This window comes from Oryzias latipes, chromosome 14 (genome assembly GCF_002234675.1).
Source record: "Oryzias latipes chromosome 14, ASM223467v1".
NCBI lineage: Eukaryota > Metazoa > Chordata > Actinopteri > Beloniformes > Adrianichthyidae > Oryzias > Oryzias latipes.
In genome coordinates, this window is record NC_019872.2 from 8,625,073 (window position 1) to 8,643,905 (window position 18,833).

Genomic DNA, 18,833 nt, shown 5'->3' on the forward strand with positions numbered 1-18,833 from the left:
ATAATAATTTACTATTCTTCAAAAAAGTTGATTAAATGTATTTATCTGTTATAATACTAAAAGAGAAAGTCTTAAAGTATTATGGCTAATGTTGTAGCATGCTGAGATTTGTTTTTGATCATCTGCATCAGTTTAAATCAGATCAGCATTGGATGTTCTGAAAACTGTAGACATTAACTAAATGAAAAACAAAACTGTATTACACTTATAATAAAAAGCAAGTTATTTTCGAATCTTTCTGGGGGTTTTTCTTCCCCTTTTTACATTATAGCCTGTGCAATTTCTCAAAGTGAAAGCAGATAGTAAACATTTAACAGTAATAAAACAATATTGATGTTTTGAATTATTAACTATTATAGGGATGTGCTAGAAGCACTAGAACGAAAATAATAAAATGCCACTGAAAAATGAATGCAAATAATAAATATTTTGAGGAACTATTTATTTTTTATTTTATATTCTCAGGAATGCACAGAAAAGACACGTATAATTTAGACCTAAAACATCTTTGCCTTCACAAAAGCCAGAGGTGTGCACGCTGCGCACCACCGCCCACATCGGCGTGCGCGTTCACGGTGTCAAACCGCGACCGTTAGCCAGCCTGGGCCGGGCGAATGCGGCGTCACCATGAGACAATCCGACCGTCCGTGCCGGCTGATGTGAAAAGTCACGGTTGTGAGCCTAAACCTGAGCCTCCTTGTTTTTGTATCCGCACATCTGTCATAGGGATATGAGATTCGTCAAGCTCCAAACGGTAAGTTAGGAGTTCTCACGCCAGAGTCTCTTTTTGTTTTGTCACTTGGTTAGACTTGTTTTTTAAGACCACAGTCTGCGCTTACCCGCTCCGATCTCAAAATGGCGGAGAGGCCGAATGCTAAGCTAAAAGAAGCTAAGAGGCAAACTTGCGACACTTTTTAGATATAAAAGGCAGAAGAAAAATACAATATCCAGATACTATTATTCAATTGTCATGTGTGTATATGATGACTTTCAAAAGCAGTTGTTCTCGTTTTAATCAATAAATGGCTTTCGCTGTAACACTTGTTGTGAAGCCTGGATGATCATTCGGCTATTCGGCTACACTTATGGAAGTTCTGTGTGGACGAGCTAGCCTACAATGTTAGCTATCCCAGCTGTTGTGTCAACGTAAATGTATTAATTAATGTTGCGATGTACCCATTATTTCTTGTTCAATCTAAATTTAGGTAAATAGTTGATTGTCTTTCGTTTTCTTTATTTTATTTTTTGCTCTAATAGCAACCCTGCAACCTGAAAAATGTTACGATATAACTCGACGATGCCAGACAACGAATTCGAGTTTGTTTTTCAATAAAAGATGGCTGTAATAATCGGTTATTATTTGTTTAAATAGCCCCAATGCTTTTCTGCTTTACCAAGTGCGGTAGAGGTATCAATTCGTGATCATTAGTTTGACAGCTACCCGTTATTGGGCACAGCTAACCTTAGCTTGAAAGGGCGTTGCTGAGCCATTGCTGCTACTTTGCCCTTGTGTCCCTGAACGCTTATTAAGACGCCACCCAAGCCATATTTAGATACTACTACTTACTTATTTTTTTTTTTAGTAAAGTGTATTTGTCTAACGGATATTTTTCGACCTAAATACTATCTGGATTTTCATTCTGGGTGGAGCCTTCCACGAATCGGATCTAAAATTGGAAAAAATCCGGACATCTTTGCAAGTTTGCTATGGAGCTTACGTACTTGTGATACCTGCTTTAATATTTAAATAAGCTTATCTCAATCATTTGAGCACATCCCATACACAAATATATAAATGCTTAGTTCATTAAAAAAGAAAAGGATTTTGTTTCAAATCTGTTGCCAAAATCTGGTTTCTGTTCTGCATATATATAGTGAATAAATTGCTAATCTATTTTTCTTTGTCCCTTTTTTGTAGAGCATCATTTGCTTCATAGTTTGCATTGCTTTGTTGTCTTGACATCAAGAAGCTGTAACATTTCTTTTTTGTTCCTACTTTAGTGAAGTTTTCTTGAAAGCTTCTTTAAAAAAATATGTTGTGGAAAGAAACAGAAGATGCACCTTCCTCTCCCCTCTTTCACTCTCTTGTGTTCTCTTCTTTTTTAACTTGTTTTGGGTTGATCAACTTGTTGATCTGAACAAGCTGATCAGCTGTGCTCAGCCACTGATCTAAGCACTTAAGCCTGATTTCCACTTATGTCGTGTCGACGCAAATATCTTACCAGTCAGATGTTCACCGTTATTGAAAGGCAGATTTGCAATCATGTTTTTATTTTTCAACATCTTATTGCAGTAACAGCAGTGGTTGTGCCTTGCTTATTCCTAACTCCAGACATGTCAAAGAAACAGCACAGATCTTGCGGGGCAAAGGTGTGTTGTGTTGCTTGTGGGTATTTGCTGCTTGACTTGCCTACTGCTTGTTGTAAGCCTCTTTGAAAATGGCTGGGAAAAGTTAATAGCCACAAGCATGAATGAGTTTACCACAGTAAACCAACCACTCACAGTTGTTGGGGTAAATGTTGACGTGAAGCATTTACGTTTTTATCAAGCTGCAGTTCAGATCATGGCATACGTTTGGGCTTGAATTGTTGTAGAAACTTAAATTGGCTCAAATGAGACTTATTTTGAAGAATGATTTTTATGGAAAATGGTCTAAAGTCTCCTTTTAATTAAAAGAAAACCGGTTTGACATGTTTTTGAGTTGGCTTCAGCTCTGCTTGCACTGTTTTGATTTTGTTGAAATGTCATTGAAGAGTGACAGTTGAACAAACAGGTATGTTTATCCTGCTTTGAGATTTGTAAACAAACATTAACTTTGCCAAGGTCAATAGTAAGACAAGTGGTTTGTCTTTTTAGTAATAGAACTCCCAAAGTAGCCAGAGGCAGCCAACATTTAAGTCTCTCTCTGTACTAAGCAGGCCGATTATTATTATTTTTATTAGAGCAAGGAATTCTGCATTGACAGTCTTATCTTTGCAACTATATTTGTTTTTAGAACAGAAACAGAACTTTAAAAAAACAGTTCTTAACCAGTAGGAAGCCATGGTGATATCAGTGTAACAGAAAAATATCAGAAATGTGTTTAGTGTTTGACTTGGTTTGTGGTGTTTTTTACATTATTTAAGTTTTCAGGGAAAATGGGTCTGGGTTCTTATGCTTAGATGTTTAGTTTGATATATTCTGTCATTGGAATCTAGAACTGTCTTTTTTACTGGTTCCTCGACATAGAACTAAGTGAACTCTATTGTTCCACACTTTTGCATTACAATTATGTTTAAGCAAAAAGGGGAAAAACTAGATAAAAACGATTAGATCCTAATATGTGACCATGCTAACAAGCACAATCCCAACACATATTTTAAAGTTTAAATATTTCCTAATTTCTAACTATTATTTAGCCATTTTTCGATATATTTTTTTTTCTCCAGAGAAAATTCTATCATATTAAAAAAAAAAAAATTGGTGTGAAAAGCTATTTGTGCTGGGTGGTAATCATGCATTTGGTGCGTTCTAACTTTAAGAACTCTTATTTTATAAAGTGCACTTTTCACTGCTCAAAACCAGAACAACGATGCAATTTGAAAGATAACACCAAAGTCCAGTTCTTGGTTTTGGTTTGGACGAGGCAAACTTTGTCACGTATTAGGTAAAATTGGTGCAGTTTTCTTATCCATAACAGTTTTTTGTGTGGTTGTTTATGTTTACAATTTAAAAATTGAAATGATTGCTATTGCACATAAAACTTAATTATTTTATTTTATTTTTTATTTTTTTCTCAAGTATTTTGTTTGTAATTATTTAAAACAGTTCTTACACTCCCTTAAAACCAACTGTTTGTCTGTTTTAAATAACCCCCACTTCCTTCTTTATACTTTTGATAAGTTAATGCACCTTGATCCCTTTTTGGTTGAATGCTGTAAAGCATTCAACCCTTTGTTTTCCTGTTTCTCTTTATTGGTTGAATGCTGTAAAGCATTCAACCCTTTGTTTTCCTGTTTCTCTTTATTTATTGGTTGAATGCTGTAAAGCATTCAACCCTTTGTTTTCCTGTTTCTCTTTATTTATTGGTTGAATGCTATAAAGCATTCAACCCTTTGTTTTCCTGTTTCTCTTTATTTATTATTATTATTATTTATACTATCTTCCGCCGTTTTTTGACACTTAACTACTTCTACATTTTTTAACCTATTTTTACCATTCAACTTTTGAAATGTTCAGCTCTTTCAGCTTATTCTTGCTATGACTTTTGGTACTTCTAATCCTTGTACTTTTTAAGATATTCCAGTTTTTACGGGAATTATTGCCCTATTAAAATGCATTGGAAAGTTATGGTGCAAGAGGTTCCCGGATCGACACCCAGTTCGGACACTTGAAATCTTTCTACCATTCACCTTTTTAAATGTTCAACTCTTTCAACTTATTACAGATATTACTTTTGGTCATTCAAATCATTGAAATTTTTAAGATATTCCAGGATTTTGCAGGATTTTTGCTCCATTAAAATACATAGGGAATTCTTGTGCTTAACCTTTTTTAAAGGTTTTCACCTTTTTTAACCATTTTACTTTTAAAATGTTGAGCTCTTTCAGCTCAGTTCAGCCATTTCTTTTACAAATTAAGCTTTCTATCAGCAATACAGCATTCAACCCTGCATTTTCTTCTGGAAATGCAGCTCCTTCTAGTTATTATTATTATAGTATCTTCCGCCGTTTTTTGGCGTTTAACTCCTTCTACAATTTTTAACCTATTTTAACCATTCTACTTTTAAAATTTTCAGCTCTTTTACCTTTTTTCTGCTATGACTTTTGGTTTTTCAAATCCTTTTACTTTTTAAGATATTCCAGGTTTTCCGGGAATTTTTGCTCCATTGAAATACATGGAGAATTTTTCGTTCAGAAGTTCACAGTTAAACTCCTTCTACAATTTTTCACCTATTTTAACCGTTCGACTATGAAAATGTTCAGCTCTTTCATCTTATTCTAGCTATGACATTTTGGTCCTTCAAATCCCTGAACTTTTCCATTTATTCCCGGATATTCCTGGATTTTCCAATCTTTTTGCTCCATTGGCCACACCTTTGCTTCTTTAAACAATTGTAACTTTAACATTCTTTTGGCTAGAGAGACCGTTCAAATATTGAAATGTTCACAAGGTTTTGGACTTCAACATAAGGTTGAAAAATTATTATGGGATGGCAACACCACCTACAGTTTGGCGGCCATTTTGTGCCAAAATGTGAGGGAATTTTAAACTTCTTCAAACTTTCACCTATTTTTACCATTCTACTATTACAATGTTCAACCCTTTCATCTTATTCCTTTCAGCTATGACTTTTGGTCCTTCAAATCTTTGAACTTTTCCAGATATTCCCGGATATTCCCAGATTTTCCAATGTTTTTGCTCCATTGGCCACACCTTTGCTTCTTTAAACAATTGTAACTTTAACATTCTTTTGGCTAGAGACACCGTTCAAATATTGAAATGTTCACAAGGTTTTGGACTTCAACATAAAGTTCAAAATTATTATGGGATGGCAACACCACCTACAGTTTGGCAGCCATTTTGTGCCAAAATGTGAGGCAATTTTAAACTTCTTCAAACTTTCACGTATTTTTACCATTCTACTATTACAATGTTCAACCTTTTCAGCTTATTCCTTTCAGCTATGACTTTTGGTCCTTCAAATCTTTGAACTTTTCCAGATATTCCCGGATATTCCCAGATTTTCCAATGTTTTTGCTCCATTGGCCACACCTTTGCTTCTTTAAACAATTGTAACTTTAACATTCTTTTGGCTAGAGACACCGTTCAAATATTGAAATGTTCACAAGGTTTTGGACTTCAACATAAGGTTCAAGATTATTATGGGATGGCAACACCACCTACAGTTTGGCGGCCATTTTGTGCCAAAATGTGAGGCAATTTTAAACTTCTTCAAACTTTCACGTAGTTTAATCCTTCTACTATTACAATGTTCAACCCTTTCATCTTATTCCTTTCAGCTACGACTTTTAGTCTTTCAAATCTTTGAACTTTTCAAGATATTCCAAGATTTTTCAGGATTTTTGCTCCATTAAAATGCATAGGGAATTCTTGTGCTTAACCTCTTTTACATGTTTTTACTTTTTTTAACCATTTTACTTTTAAAATGTTGATCTCTTTCAGCTCAGTTCAGCCATTTATTTTACACATTAAGCTTTCTTTCAGCAATACAGCATTCAACCCTGCATTTTCTTCTGGAAATGCAGCTCCTTCTAGTTATTATTATTATTATTATAGTATCTTCCGCCGTTTTTTGGCGTTTAACTACTTCTACAATTTTTAACCTATTTTAACCATTCTACTTTTAAAATGTTCATCTCTTTCATCTTATTTCTGCTATGACTTTTGGTTTTTCAAATCCTTTTACTTTTTAAGATATTCCAGGTTTTCCGGGAATTTTTGCTCCATTGAAATACATGGAGAATTTTTCGTTCAGAAGTTCACAGTTAAACTCCTTCTACAATTTTTCACCTATTTTAACCGTTCGACTATGAAAATGTTCAGCTCTTTCATCTTATTCTAGCTATGACATTTTGGTCCTTCAAATCTTTGAACTTTTCCAGATATTCCTGGATATTCCCAGATTTTCCAATCTTTTTGCTCCATTGGCCACACCTTTGCTTCTTTAAACAATTGTAACTTTAACATTCTTTTGGCTAGAGACACCGTTCAAATATTGAAATGTTCACAAGGTTTTGGACTTCAACATAAGGTTTAAAAATTATTATGGGATGGCAACACCACCTACAGTTTGGCGGCCATTTTGTGCCAAAATGTGAGGCAATTTTAAACTTCTTCAAACTTTCACCTATTTTTACCATTCTACTATTACAATGTTCAACCCTTTCAGCTTATTCCTTTCAGCTATGACTTTTGGTCCTTCAAAATTTTGAACTTTTCCAGATATTCCCGGATATTCCCAGATTTTCCAATCTTTTTGCTCCATTGGCCACACCTTTGCTTCTTTAAACAATTGTAACTTTAACATTCTTTTGGCTAGAGACACCGTTCAAATATTGAAATGTTCACAAGGTTTTGGACTTCAACATAAAGTTCAAAATTATTATGGGATGGCAACACCACCTACAGTTTGGCGGCCATTTTGTGCCAAAATGTGAGGCAATTTTAAACTTCTTCAAACTTTCACGTATTTTAATCCTTTTACTATTACAATGTTCAACCCTTTCAGCTTATTCCTTTCAGCTACGACTTTTAGTCTTTCAAATCTTTGAACTTTTCAAGATATTCCAAGATTTTCCAGGATTTTCCAAGATTTTTGCTTCATTTAAATACATGGAGAATCCTTGAAAACCTTTGTTGCTTTCAAGCATTATAACTTTAACAAGCTTTCAGCTAGAGGCACCGTTCAAACATTGAAATGCTCACAAGGCTTTGGACTTCAACATACGTTTTGAAATTATTATGGGATGGCAACACAACCTACTGTTTGGTGGGCATTTTTTGACAAAATCTGAAGCAAATGTTGCAATAAACTTCATCCATGGCTGGAACTGAACATATTGAAATTCACTGGATCTGGACATATAAGGAATGTGGGCGTGGTTAGCAAACAAAGCTCGTTGCTAAGGATGTCCAAAAGTTTACTTTTTCCGATTCATCTGAAACCGACGTTGATTTGTTCCTCATCTCCAGGCGACCGAAACATAAAATGGTTGCTATGGAGATAAAATCAATAGAAAAGCCGCCATTTTGAAAAGAGTGGATTTTCTATCAACTTAGAACATGTAGCTTTTACCAATATAATACTCTCAAACAACGTGTTTTTTGGAGTCAGTTGATGATGCTGATTCCAATGCTAGTACTTTTAGCCATTTTAGCAACATCTTCAAATTTTCAACAATTCAGCCATTTTTTCAACAATTTCAGCTTTCATGCTTAAGTCCTACAAATTTTGACCTATTTCAGCCATTCTACTTTTACAATGTTCAACTTTTTCAGCTTATTCCTGCTAGGACTTTTGCACCTTTAACTTTTCATGGTTCTTCCAGTACAGTTCAGTCATTTCTTCAGCTAATTCAGCTTTCATTCAGCAGTACAGCATTCAACCCTGCATTTTCTTCTGGAAATGCAGCTCCTTCTAGTTTATTATTATCGTATCTTATAGTATCTTCCGCCGTTTTTTGGCGTTTAACTACTTCTACAATTTTTAACCTATTTTAACCATTCTACTATTAAAATGTTCATTTCTTTCATCTTATTTCTGCTATGACTTTTGGTTTTTCAAATCCTTTTACTTTTTAAGATATTCCAGGTTTTCCGGGAATTTTTGCTCCATTGAAATACATGGAGAATTTTTCGTTCAGAAGTTCACAGTTAAACTCCTTCTACAATTTTTCACCTATTTTAACCGTTCGACTATGAAAATGTTCAGCTCTTTCATCTTATTCTAGCTATGACATTTTGGTCCTTCAAATCCTTGAACTTTTCCAGATATTCCCGGATATTCCCAGATTTTCCAATGTTTTTGCTCCATTGGCCACACCTTTGCTTCTTTAAACAATTGTAACTTTAACATTCTTTTGGCTAGAGACACCGTTCAAATATTGAAATGTTCACAAGGTTTTGGACTTCAACATAAGGCTCAAAATTATTATGGGATGGCAACACCACCTACAGTTTGGCGGCCATTTTGTGCCAAAATGTGAGGCAATTTTAAACTTCTTCAAACTTTCACCTATTTTTACCATTCTACTATTACAATGTTCAACCTTTCCAGCTTATTCCTTTCAGCTATGACTTTTGGTCCTTCAAATCCTTGAACTTTTCCAGATATTCCCGGATATTCCCAGATTTTCCAATCTTTTTGCTCCATTGGCCACACCTTTGCTTCTTTAAACAATTGTAACTTTAACATTCTTTTGGCTAGAGACACCGTTCAAATATTGAAATGTTCACAAGGTTTTGGACTTCAACATAAGGTTTAAAAATTATTATGGGATGGCAACACCACCTACAGTTTGGCGGCCATTTTGTGCCAAAATGTGAGGCAATTTTAAACTTCTTCAAACTTTCACCTATTTTTACCATTCTACTATTACAATGTTCAACCTTTCCAGCTTATTCCTTTCAGCTATGACTTTTGGTCCTTCAAATCCTTGAACTTTTCCAGATATTCCCGGATATTCCCAGATTTTCCAATCTTTTTGCTCCATTGGCCACACCTTTGCTTCTTTAAACAATTGTAACTTTAACATTCTTTTGACTAGAGACACCGTTCAAATATTGAAATGTTCACAAGGTTTTGGACTTCAACATAAGGTTTAAAAATTATTATGGGATGGCAACACCACCTACAGTTTGGCGGCCATTTTGTGCCAAAATGTGAGGCAATTTTAAACTTCTTCAAACTTTCACCTATTTTTACCATTCTACTATTACAATGTTCAACCCTTTCATCTTATTCCTTTCAGCTATGACTTTTGGTCCTTCAAATCTTTGAACTTTTCCAGATATTCCCGGATATTCCCAGATTTTCCAATGTTTTTGCTCCATTGGCCACACCTTTGCTTCTTTAAACAATTGTAACTTTAACATTCTTTTGGCTAGAGACACCGTTCAAATATTGAAATGTTCACAAAGTTTTGGACTTCAACATAAGGTTCAAAATTATTATGGGATGGCAACACCACCTACAGTTTGGCGGCCATTTTGTGCCAAAATGTGAGGCAATTTTAAACTTCTTCAAACTTTCACGTATTTTAATCCTTCTACTATTACAATGTTCAACCCTTTCAGCTTATTCCTTTCAGCTACGACTTTTAGTCTTTCAAATCTTTGAACTTTTCAAGATATTCCAAGATTTTCCAGGGTTTTCCAAGATTTTTGCTTCATTTAAATACATGGAGAATCCTTGAAAACCTTTGTTGCTTTCAAGCATTATAACTTTAACAAGCTTTCAGCTAGAGGCACCGTTCAAACATTGAAATGCTCACAAGGCTTTGGACTTCAACATACGTTTTGAAATTATTATGGGATGGCAACACAACCTACTGTTTGGTGGCCATTTTTTGACAAAATCTGAAGCAAATATTGCAATAAACTTCATCCATGGCTGGAACTGAACATATTGAAATTCACTGGATCTGGACATATAAGGAATGTGGGCGTGGTTAGCCAACAAACTTCGTTGCTAAGGACGTCCAAAGGTTTACTTTTTCCGATTTGTCTGAAACTGACGTCGATTTGTTCGTCATCCCATGCCGCCCCAAACGTAAAATGGTTGCTATGGAGATAAAATTAATAGAAAAGCCGCCATTTTGAAAAAAGTGGATTTTCTGTCAACTTATAACATGTAGCTTTTACTAATATGATTCTCTCAAACAATGTGTTTTTTGGATTCAGTTGATGATGCTGATTCCAATGCTAGTACTTTTAGCCATTTTAGCAACTTCTTCAAATTTTCAACACTTCAGCCATTTTTTCAACAATTTCAGCTTTAATGCTTAAGTCCTACAAATTTTGACCTATTTCAGCCATTCTACTATTACAATGTTCAACTTTTTCATCTTATTCCTGCTAGGACTTTTGCACATTTAACTTTTAAGGTTTTCCCAGTACAGTTAAGCCATTTCTTCAGCTAATTCAGCTTTCATACTTAACTCTTATTTAACCTATTTTAACCATTTTACTTGTAACATGTTGAGCTCTTTCAGCTCAGTTCGGCCATTTCTTTTACAAATAAAGCTTTCTTTCAGCAATACAGCATTCAACCCTGCATTTTCTTCTGGAAATGCAGCTCCTTCTAGTTTTATTTGTGACTGATCACTGAGATAACCACACATTTGCTTACTAGTTTAATGACAAGACATGCTAAACTGCTTTTCTTTTTCTGTTTTATTTATTTGATTTTAACTCCAAAGAAAAATGCCTTGGCCAACATTTTAGTTTGTCTATCAACTACTACTTTTCTATGTGTTCCTTTAAAAAAACACTTTTGGTGCAGTTTGTGAAGTCCAGGTGTACAAGCCGTGATAAGGTAACAGCTTGGAAGTCTGGTTGTTCCTTCACAAATTTCCCCTGTGTGGGATCAATAAAGTACTTCTGATTCTGATTTTCTGCTCACCACAGAAATCACTGCACTCTTCTGTCAGGTTACTAACACATTGTTTTGTGTTTAAATAACTGTAGCAAAAAAAACATTCAGCTTTGTTCTAAAACTGATTTGTACAAACAAAATTGATAGCTCATTTTAAACATTGATTTGTTTCTTTATTTACTTTGCAGACAGTGAAACCTACAAGAAAAGTGTAGGAGACACCAGAGCAGACCAAGGCAGCGTTGAGTTAAGGTCTTCTCTGCGTGTCTGGTGTAAATCCTATTAGCTACCGCCCAGTCACTTCTTTACACTGCTCTGTCAGCTGTATGGAGGACTTGTAGTGTCTGTCACTAAGAAACACTAGCAAAGACTTTGTGTTGTCTGGTCAAGCTGCTAAGTGGCTTATAGCTGCTGCAGACCCAGACTCTGTTCCTATGAGCTTTAAATCCCTGAATGGTATGTTTTGATTTCTGAACATGTTTTATGGAACTGTGTTCTACTTTGCTTTGATATCCAGTAAATATTACAAAGTAACATAAAGTCTGTAGTAAACTCTCAACAGGTTTTGGAAATTGACCTTTTTAAGACCCAAAATAATTGCTAATAAGACATCATACATTAAGATTAGGAGGATCAGCACACGCTATAGAAAATGCTTTACAGTAGGGAAAAAAGTATAAGACGGTCCACTTAAAATATTAGAGTTCAGGTCTGTGAGGAACAGAATTCTTGCTTGTTTTTAGTTTATAAACGTGGTTTTTCTGTACAATTATACATATAAATTATTTAAAGTCATACAAGGTGATTCCTTGGATTATTTTTTTATATTCTGTCTCTTACAGTTGAAGTGTCTCTATGATGAACATTGCAGACCTTTTTTCATCTTTTTAACTGGGACAACTTGCAGAATTTGTGAATGACAAATACTTTTTTTGCTCTTTAAAGCACCTTAGCTTCTTTATTATTGTTTAAAATGTAAAAAAATATTGTCATTGATGTGAGGCAGCAATTCAATGTTTGACTCAACACTGATAAAGATACTTATTATTTACCTCAATTAAAGAAACATCTCCATGTCTTGACTATCAAACTAAAGTAGAAATGATTATATTTCTTGTCTTTTTGGAAATAAATTGCCTCTTTTCAGCATCAATGTGAAAAGATGTTACTGTGTTTGGTCAAGCCTGACTTTTATTGGTAATGGGACTCTCTTGTAAACAAATGCTGGATCTTTGGCTGCTAGTGACACCTGGTGTTGGTCCAACAGATTAAAAGCTTTTTTCAAATATCTTTTTCCTGCATGACTGTGCAAAGCACCAATGTTGCTTCCTCGTCAGTTTTTGACTGAGATTAAGGATGCTTGGTAGGTCTAAAACTTCCAGCTGACAGTTATACCAGTTTTAATAGAAATATACTTGCATTTTCTCTTTATATTTAAACATTTTTTTCCGATTTTGTCTCCTGTTTAGTTTTAAATATGGTATTGATGTCTGTTTGTGTGTTTTATTTATGCTAACCTATTTATTATTGTTTGTTTTCTATTCTCATCAGATGGTGGACATGTTGGATTGAACACTCCTGGACCCTCATCTTGGATAAAATTGAATCTGCGTGCTGCTCCTTTTTTTTTTAATACTAAATGTTGTTTTGAAAGGCCAAAAGCTGAGAAGCTGAGGAATCGACTTATTCAGACATCATTTTTCCCAATCGGAGTATCCCTCTTTACCTCATCTTCACCTCCCTAAGAGGGAGAGAGCAGCAGCCACCATGGTGCTGTCCCAGAGACAAAGAGATGAACTGTGAGTCTCCGTAGTTGTAATAACTCACTTGCAGACAAAGGTGCATGTAAAAAGCGCCTGTGTTTTCAAAAATGTACATAATTGTTTAAATATTTGTGAACATACCAATGGTTGCCCACAAACATTGGAATTTTCCTCTGTTCTTGAAAAAGCAGGGAAGGTGTTTGGGATCTGTTATCCAGGGGAAAATTGTGCAAATTTAAGTGAATTCATTCTGTTTTGGGAATTTTCTAGCAGTGAAGAGATGTGAGCTTTAAGGTGCTTCATTTGATAGGGTCTCTGTGAATATTTCATAACCCACATGGCGGGAGCTAAGGCGTGGGGGGGATGGGTCAGGGGAAGGAACTGAACATGGTGGTCAGGCTTAATGTGAGCAGGTTCTTGGTTTTGTAGACGTGTCTGATTGCAGCACACCCCTACATTCTTCAGAATGCATTAAAAACTTCTAAATTAAATTTACACCCTTCTTCCAACAGAGTTTCAATGAAAGAAAGGGGGAAATCTTGCTGCCACAGTGGCCTAGTGTTTGAAGTCTGTAGCAGACAGTTGAATCAGGGTTACAGTTATTAGGCATTCAAAGGGACCTTTAGGCTCTACCCTAAATTTAGCACCGTTCCTCATGAAATATTCAGCCTTCCACTGATAAAGGACTGGTTCCTCCTGAATGCATGCAGGATTGTAGTTGAGGTTTCCCTGCACTTGTGGGCTGGATTCAACCATTGCAGCATTTAATTTTGTTCCTTATGGTCAAGCTGTGGCAGCTCAAACGTTGTTTCCCAATGATTCAGTCCATATGTTTATGTTTTTCTGGTGAAAGGCTGTATTTAGTTTTTTTGGGCCCTTGGGTTAAGGTTTCTGACATTTAAGGTGGAATTGCTGAGCGTGTGTTAGTTAGGTTGTTGCTTTCACTACCTAAGAACGAATAGTGTAAAGCTAAACTTTAGTTATTATTAGAAACAGAAGTCAAACTGTCTGGCTGTGAATTTTTTTATGTCATTTGCAGCATCTCAGCTGAACTATTGCACTGAATATTTAGTAGCAGCTATATGGGCTTGTTAACAAATGAAGAGGAAATGTTTCTTTCATCTTGGGAAAAGCTGGCATTAAACTTTCAATTTTATTTAATCTAGAAATCGAGCTATAGCTGATTATCTTCGTTCCAATGGATATGAAGAAGCTTATTCTACCTTCAAGAAAGAAGCAGAATTAGATATGGTAAGTAATAAAAGCATTTTTTTTTTATTAGTAAAGGAATTAGTCACCTGATTGTGCTTTTGTGTGTTCAGAATGAAGATGTAGACAAGAAGTATGCAGGACTCTTGGAAAAAAAATGGACCTCGGTTATCAGATTACAAAAGAAGGTAAGAAATGTCCCAATCGATTGATGTTTTTAAATATATCAAGAAATGTACAATATAAGTGCCCATCTCTTTTTGTGAAATAGTGACATGAGCACTGTAACTAGAAACAAAAACCGCTTTTTTAACATACACTACCATATAGGCAGTGTTAGCTTTTTATTTTTTCTAAATGTATCCAGATTTGTATCGTTTCGTCTGCTTGGTAATATACAAGTTTCTGAAAGTTTCCTTCCTTGATGTTTTAGGTGATGGAGTTGGAATCAAAGCTAAATGAGGCAAAGGAGGAGATGACACACGGCGGTCCTGTGGGTCAAAAGAGAGATCCTAAGGAGTGGATTCCACGTCCCCCGGAGAGATACGCCATGAGTGGACACCGTGCCCCTGTCACCCGTGTCATTTTCCACCCGGTGTTTTCTGTCATGGTCACGGCCTCTGAGGATGCCACTATTAAGGTGATTTAGTATTTACTATGCACTGTTCAGTCGGTCACTGACAGGTGAGAAATGCTTAGATTACAAATTATATTATTTAAGGGTTGGCATTATTCTGCTTTTTTTTTTTTTTTTTAAACAAAGCAGTACAACTGCTTATGTCATCTCTAAAATGTAAGCAGTAGATCAGAAGCTTTACTTCGGTGTTATTCTCAGCTTTTGATTTATTCCCGCCCTGCTCTCAGATCATTTTGCTTTGTTCGTGACAATTTTCATCCAATAAATGTAGATATTTCTCTTTTTGTGCTAACAAGGTTATTATACTGATACCACAGCGTCAACATTCTGTTTAATCAGGCACAATACTATGTTTTGTCTCATATTAAAATAATTTCTGTATATTTTTAGAGTTTAAGAATGATGTCCTAATAAATGTCTTAAACAGCTGGAATCTGTCACAGATTGATTACTGAACGTCAGATTTCTATGCCTAAACATGACAGTTCTCATAATTTGTCTATACAGTCGAAGGTGAATGTTTTAGTTATACATTTTGTTTATCAGTTGTAGTCGCTCAGTGTTGCCTCTGGTATTTTAGGTTTGGGACTATGAGGCGGGGGACTTTGAGCGAACCCTCAAAGGCCACACGGACTCTGTGCAGGATGTCTCCTTTGATCAGACGGGAAAGCTGCTGGCTTCATGTTCAGCTGATATGAGTATCAAACTCTGGGACTTTCAGGGGTTTGAGTGTATCAGAACAATGCATGGTAAGAATAGTTTTTGTCATGTTTTAAGAGTAGTTTTAGTTTAGAAGCTACTTAAAAATGTCAATTTGTAATGAAATCAACAGCTGGATTCCTGAGTTAAATATAAAAATTTAAGTTTTATTTACTTTTTCTTTTACACAAATTTGAGTTCAGTCGTTTTTGACATTGGTTTACCTCCTGCATAATCTTACACACCAACCTTATTTTAAAGAAACATTTAATGCATTAATAGTACCTTTTTTTTCTCATTTACAATAGATGTACTTTTTGATCTTTTGGTCCTAAATTGGGCATTGTTATCAGTTTTCTATGTTAAACAGCTGATCTCACCAAAAAATATAACTAACAAACCAAAGCAGGGTCTTTACCAGATAGATAACACAACTGTTAGCTGTTATTTCATCTTTGGTTCCTAAGTTTTTACTACCAACACATAAATGCTGAGTGTAACCATTAAAAAAACAGAATAGTTGAATATTTTTTACAGTGATCATTTCTTCACTGCAGAAATATTATTATATTTTAGATTCAACTTTCCACATTTTCCCTGACCAATGAAATACCTGACTGTTTTTCCAGGCCATGATCACAATGTGTCGTCTGTAGCCATTATGCCAAATGGGGATCACATAGTGTCTGCCTCCAGAGACAAGACCATTAAGATGTGGGAGGTAGCTACTGGGTAAGCCATCCACAGACGTTTTTGTTGTTTTGTAATGCGTTATGTTAAATCATTTGCTGTTTCAGTTGTATCTTTCGTCTGTATACATTTTGTCTGCTCTTCCTGCAGCTACTGTGTGAAGACTTTCACGGGCCACAGGGAGTGGGTGAGAATGGTTCGGCCCAATCAGGATGGCTCGCTGCTTGCCAGCTGCTCCAACGACCAGACGGTCCGCGTCTGGGTCGTCTCCTCGAAAGAGTGCAAAGCCGAGCTACGGGAACACGAGCATGTGGTAGAATGTATCGCCTGGGCCCCTGACAGTGCTCACCCCACCATCCTGGAAGCCACAGGCTCAGAGGTAAATGTTTGCAGGATCTGGCTTTTGTTCATGCTGCCACAGGGCTTCTAACTATTGGCAGGCATCATCCAAGAAGTGAATTGCTTCTCTTTTATTAAAGACATTTAGTTTTTTTTTTAAGGAACAGTGAGAAAAAAACCTAATTTTATAGTTACAGTATGTGAATTTAAAAGGAATTGCATCTTTTTGTTGATATTGTTAAATCAAAACCCATTTACTTCGTCTGTCTTTCAGAGTAAGAAGAGCGGGAAACCTGGTCCATTCCTTCTCTCTGGTTCCAGAGATAAAACAATTAAGATGTGGGATGTGAGCATTGGAATCTGCCTCATGACTTTGGTGAGTATTTTCTGGAACTGTTTCAGTTTTTATGCTCTAGAGTGGAGCTTTATGAGGAATCGTCCACGTGTCTTCAGGTGGGGCATGACAACTGGGTGCGTGGGGTGTTGTTTCATCCTGGAGGACGATTCATAGTGAGCTGTGCCGATGACAAAACCATTAGGATCTGGGACTTCAAGAACAAACGCTGCATGAAGACCTTGAGTGCTCATGAACACTTTGTTACCTCTCTGGGTAAAGAAATTTTGTTATCTCTGCACTCTGTCAACTTCCTTTTTTTGCCACATTAATAATTAAACTTGCTGTATGGACTCTTAACAGATTGTCCTTTTTTCTAGATTTCCACAAGTCTGCCCCCTACGTGGTCACAGGCAGCGTCGACCAGACAGTGAAAGTCTGGGAGTGCCGCTGAGACTTCCATCATCTCTCATCCTGCCCTGATCCCCATTTACCTCTACTCTGAAAGAAAATAAACCTTTAAAGCTCCGTCTCGCCCTACCCTCTTCTGCACCTCCTTCCCAACTTACTGATGCTCCGCCTGGCTCCTCACCTCATACTCTCCAAACTATAGTTGACAGCAGAGGCGCTTCACTTTCTCCCAGTCATCCTTCCTTGCTCCTCAACATTGCTTCAGCCCTAATAAGATGACTATTGTCCTTTAGTGTAAATAATTCTGGATGTAGGGTACGCTTAATAAATATCACGCAATCTCTCTGACACCAACACATTCAGAAAGTTAAGTATTCTTGCATGGTGACTCCATAAAAAAAAACTCTATACTGTTTGATTTGCAAATTTGCATACTGCTGTCATGACCCCCTGTCATGTCAAACGGTAAATCTGGGCGTGCTGATGCAGGTGGATTCTAGTCAACTGAAAGGGCACAAGAACCAGTGGGACCCCTTGATGAAGGGCTTTAGGTTGTGTTTCATTTTGTTTTACTACGCGCCTCCATTGTGGCGGTCTGTCACTGTGTTCCTGGTGGTTGAGAAATCGTAAAGACCGCATATTTAAAAAACAAAAAGGAAACCGAAGTTGTCAGAGAGGTGGCTTCCAATCAAATCACATGAAGTTTTGTGGGCGAGTGCACATGTACATGTTTGTATAGTGTTGTGTATGATTGTGTGTGCGAATGTGTGTCTGTATTCTACGACAGGAGAATCTTCTCACTGCTTCTGCTCTGATGGAGTATTGAGAGAGGTTTCTCGCCTACTGTGTTCTTTCATGCTTCATCTCTCTCATCGAACTTGCTTTCTTGTAGACACTCACTGGACCTTAATGATCCATAAGCTGCTGAGAGGACAGGCTTTTTTAAGGCTCACCCCTTTTTCTGAGGTTTGCGTGTGAATGTCACCCCCAGAGAATCGCCAGGTGCCCTCTCGCTCAATCTCTGCCTTGTTAACCCATCGAAGGCTCCACACACAGGATTTTCATCCAGCTTTCTGTGGTTTTCACAGCTCTTTACACTCACACACTCACAAATGCACATACACGCACAGTGAAAGTTGTGTATCAATATATCTGGATGTCATTGTTTGCAACATAATAAAATTCTGTAAATATAACATTTCTATAGGTGTTTTTTTCTTTTCCAAGGATGAGTTTTACTTAGACAGGTTGGTCAACTTTAGTCTACATGTGAGTTTTTATCCTACTGCTCATTAAAAGAATTTTATGATGGACAGGTACAGACAGTGCAAATTAACTGTTGCAGTAAAAAGACAAGAAAACCAGAGGGGAGAAAATACCCTTAAGTGTTTATTTTGGAGTTTGTATCGGATCTCACATGGGTAGCTTTTGTTTAAAAAAAAGTAGGTCACTAGACAGGGCTTGTTCCAGACAGCTACTATTATTAATGTATAAAATGCAAGCTCAGTCATGCCAATCCTGACTTCCTGGCATCTTTAAAATTTAAAATGGATTTGTGCGTATCACCCTAAATAGATAAAGATATAAGATAATTGCTGAATGGTTTGTAACACCTATTTTCCCAGGTGTTGCCCAGTTTCACTGAAGCCACTA

General features: G+C 36.3%; 1 protein-coding gene across 2 annotated transcripts; it reads left to right on the top strand.

The window, feature by feature from the left end:
* Positions 1-577: 577 nt before the first annotated feature.
* LOC101158788 (lissencephaly-1 homolog A) lies at positions 578-18,378 on the top strand. 2 transcript variants are annotated; one of them, XM_020708735.1, is made up of 12 exons: positions 3,589-3,646; positions 11,287-11,554; positions 12,650-12,897; positions 14,028-14,112; positions 14,184-14,258; positions 14,504-14,710; positions 15,288-15,456; positions 16,036-16,138; positions 16,247-16,475; positions 16,710-16,811; positions 16,889-17,045; positions 17,150-18,378. In XM_020708735.1, the coding sequence occupies exons 3-12, from the start codon at positions 12,866-12,868 to the stop codon at positions 17,221-17,223; spliced, it is 1,233 nt and encodes a 410-aa protein (XP_020564394.1). In that variant the 5' UTR covers positions 3,589-3,646; positions 11,287-11,554; positions 12,650-12,865; the 3' UTR covers positions 17,224-18,378. The 2 variants fall into 2 exon arrangements, with proteins under 2 accessions (XP_004076213.1, XP_020564394.1); XM_004076165.4 differs by lacking the exons at positions 3,589-3,646; positions 11,287-11,554 and adding an exon at positions 578-754.
* The last annotated feature ends 455 nt before the right edge of the window (positions 18,379-18,833 follow it).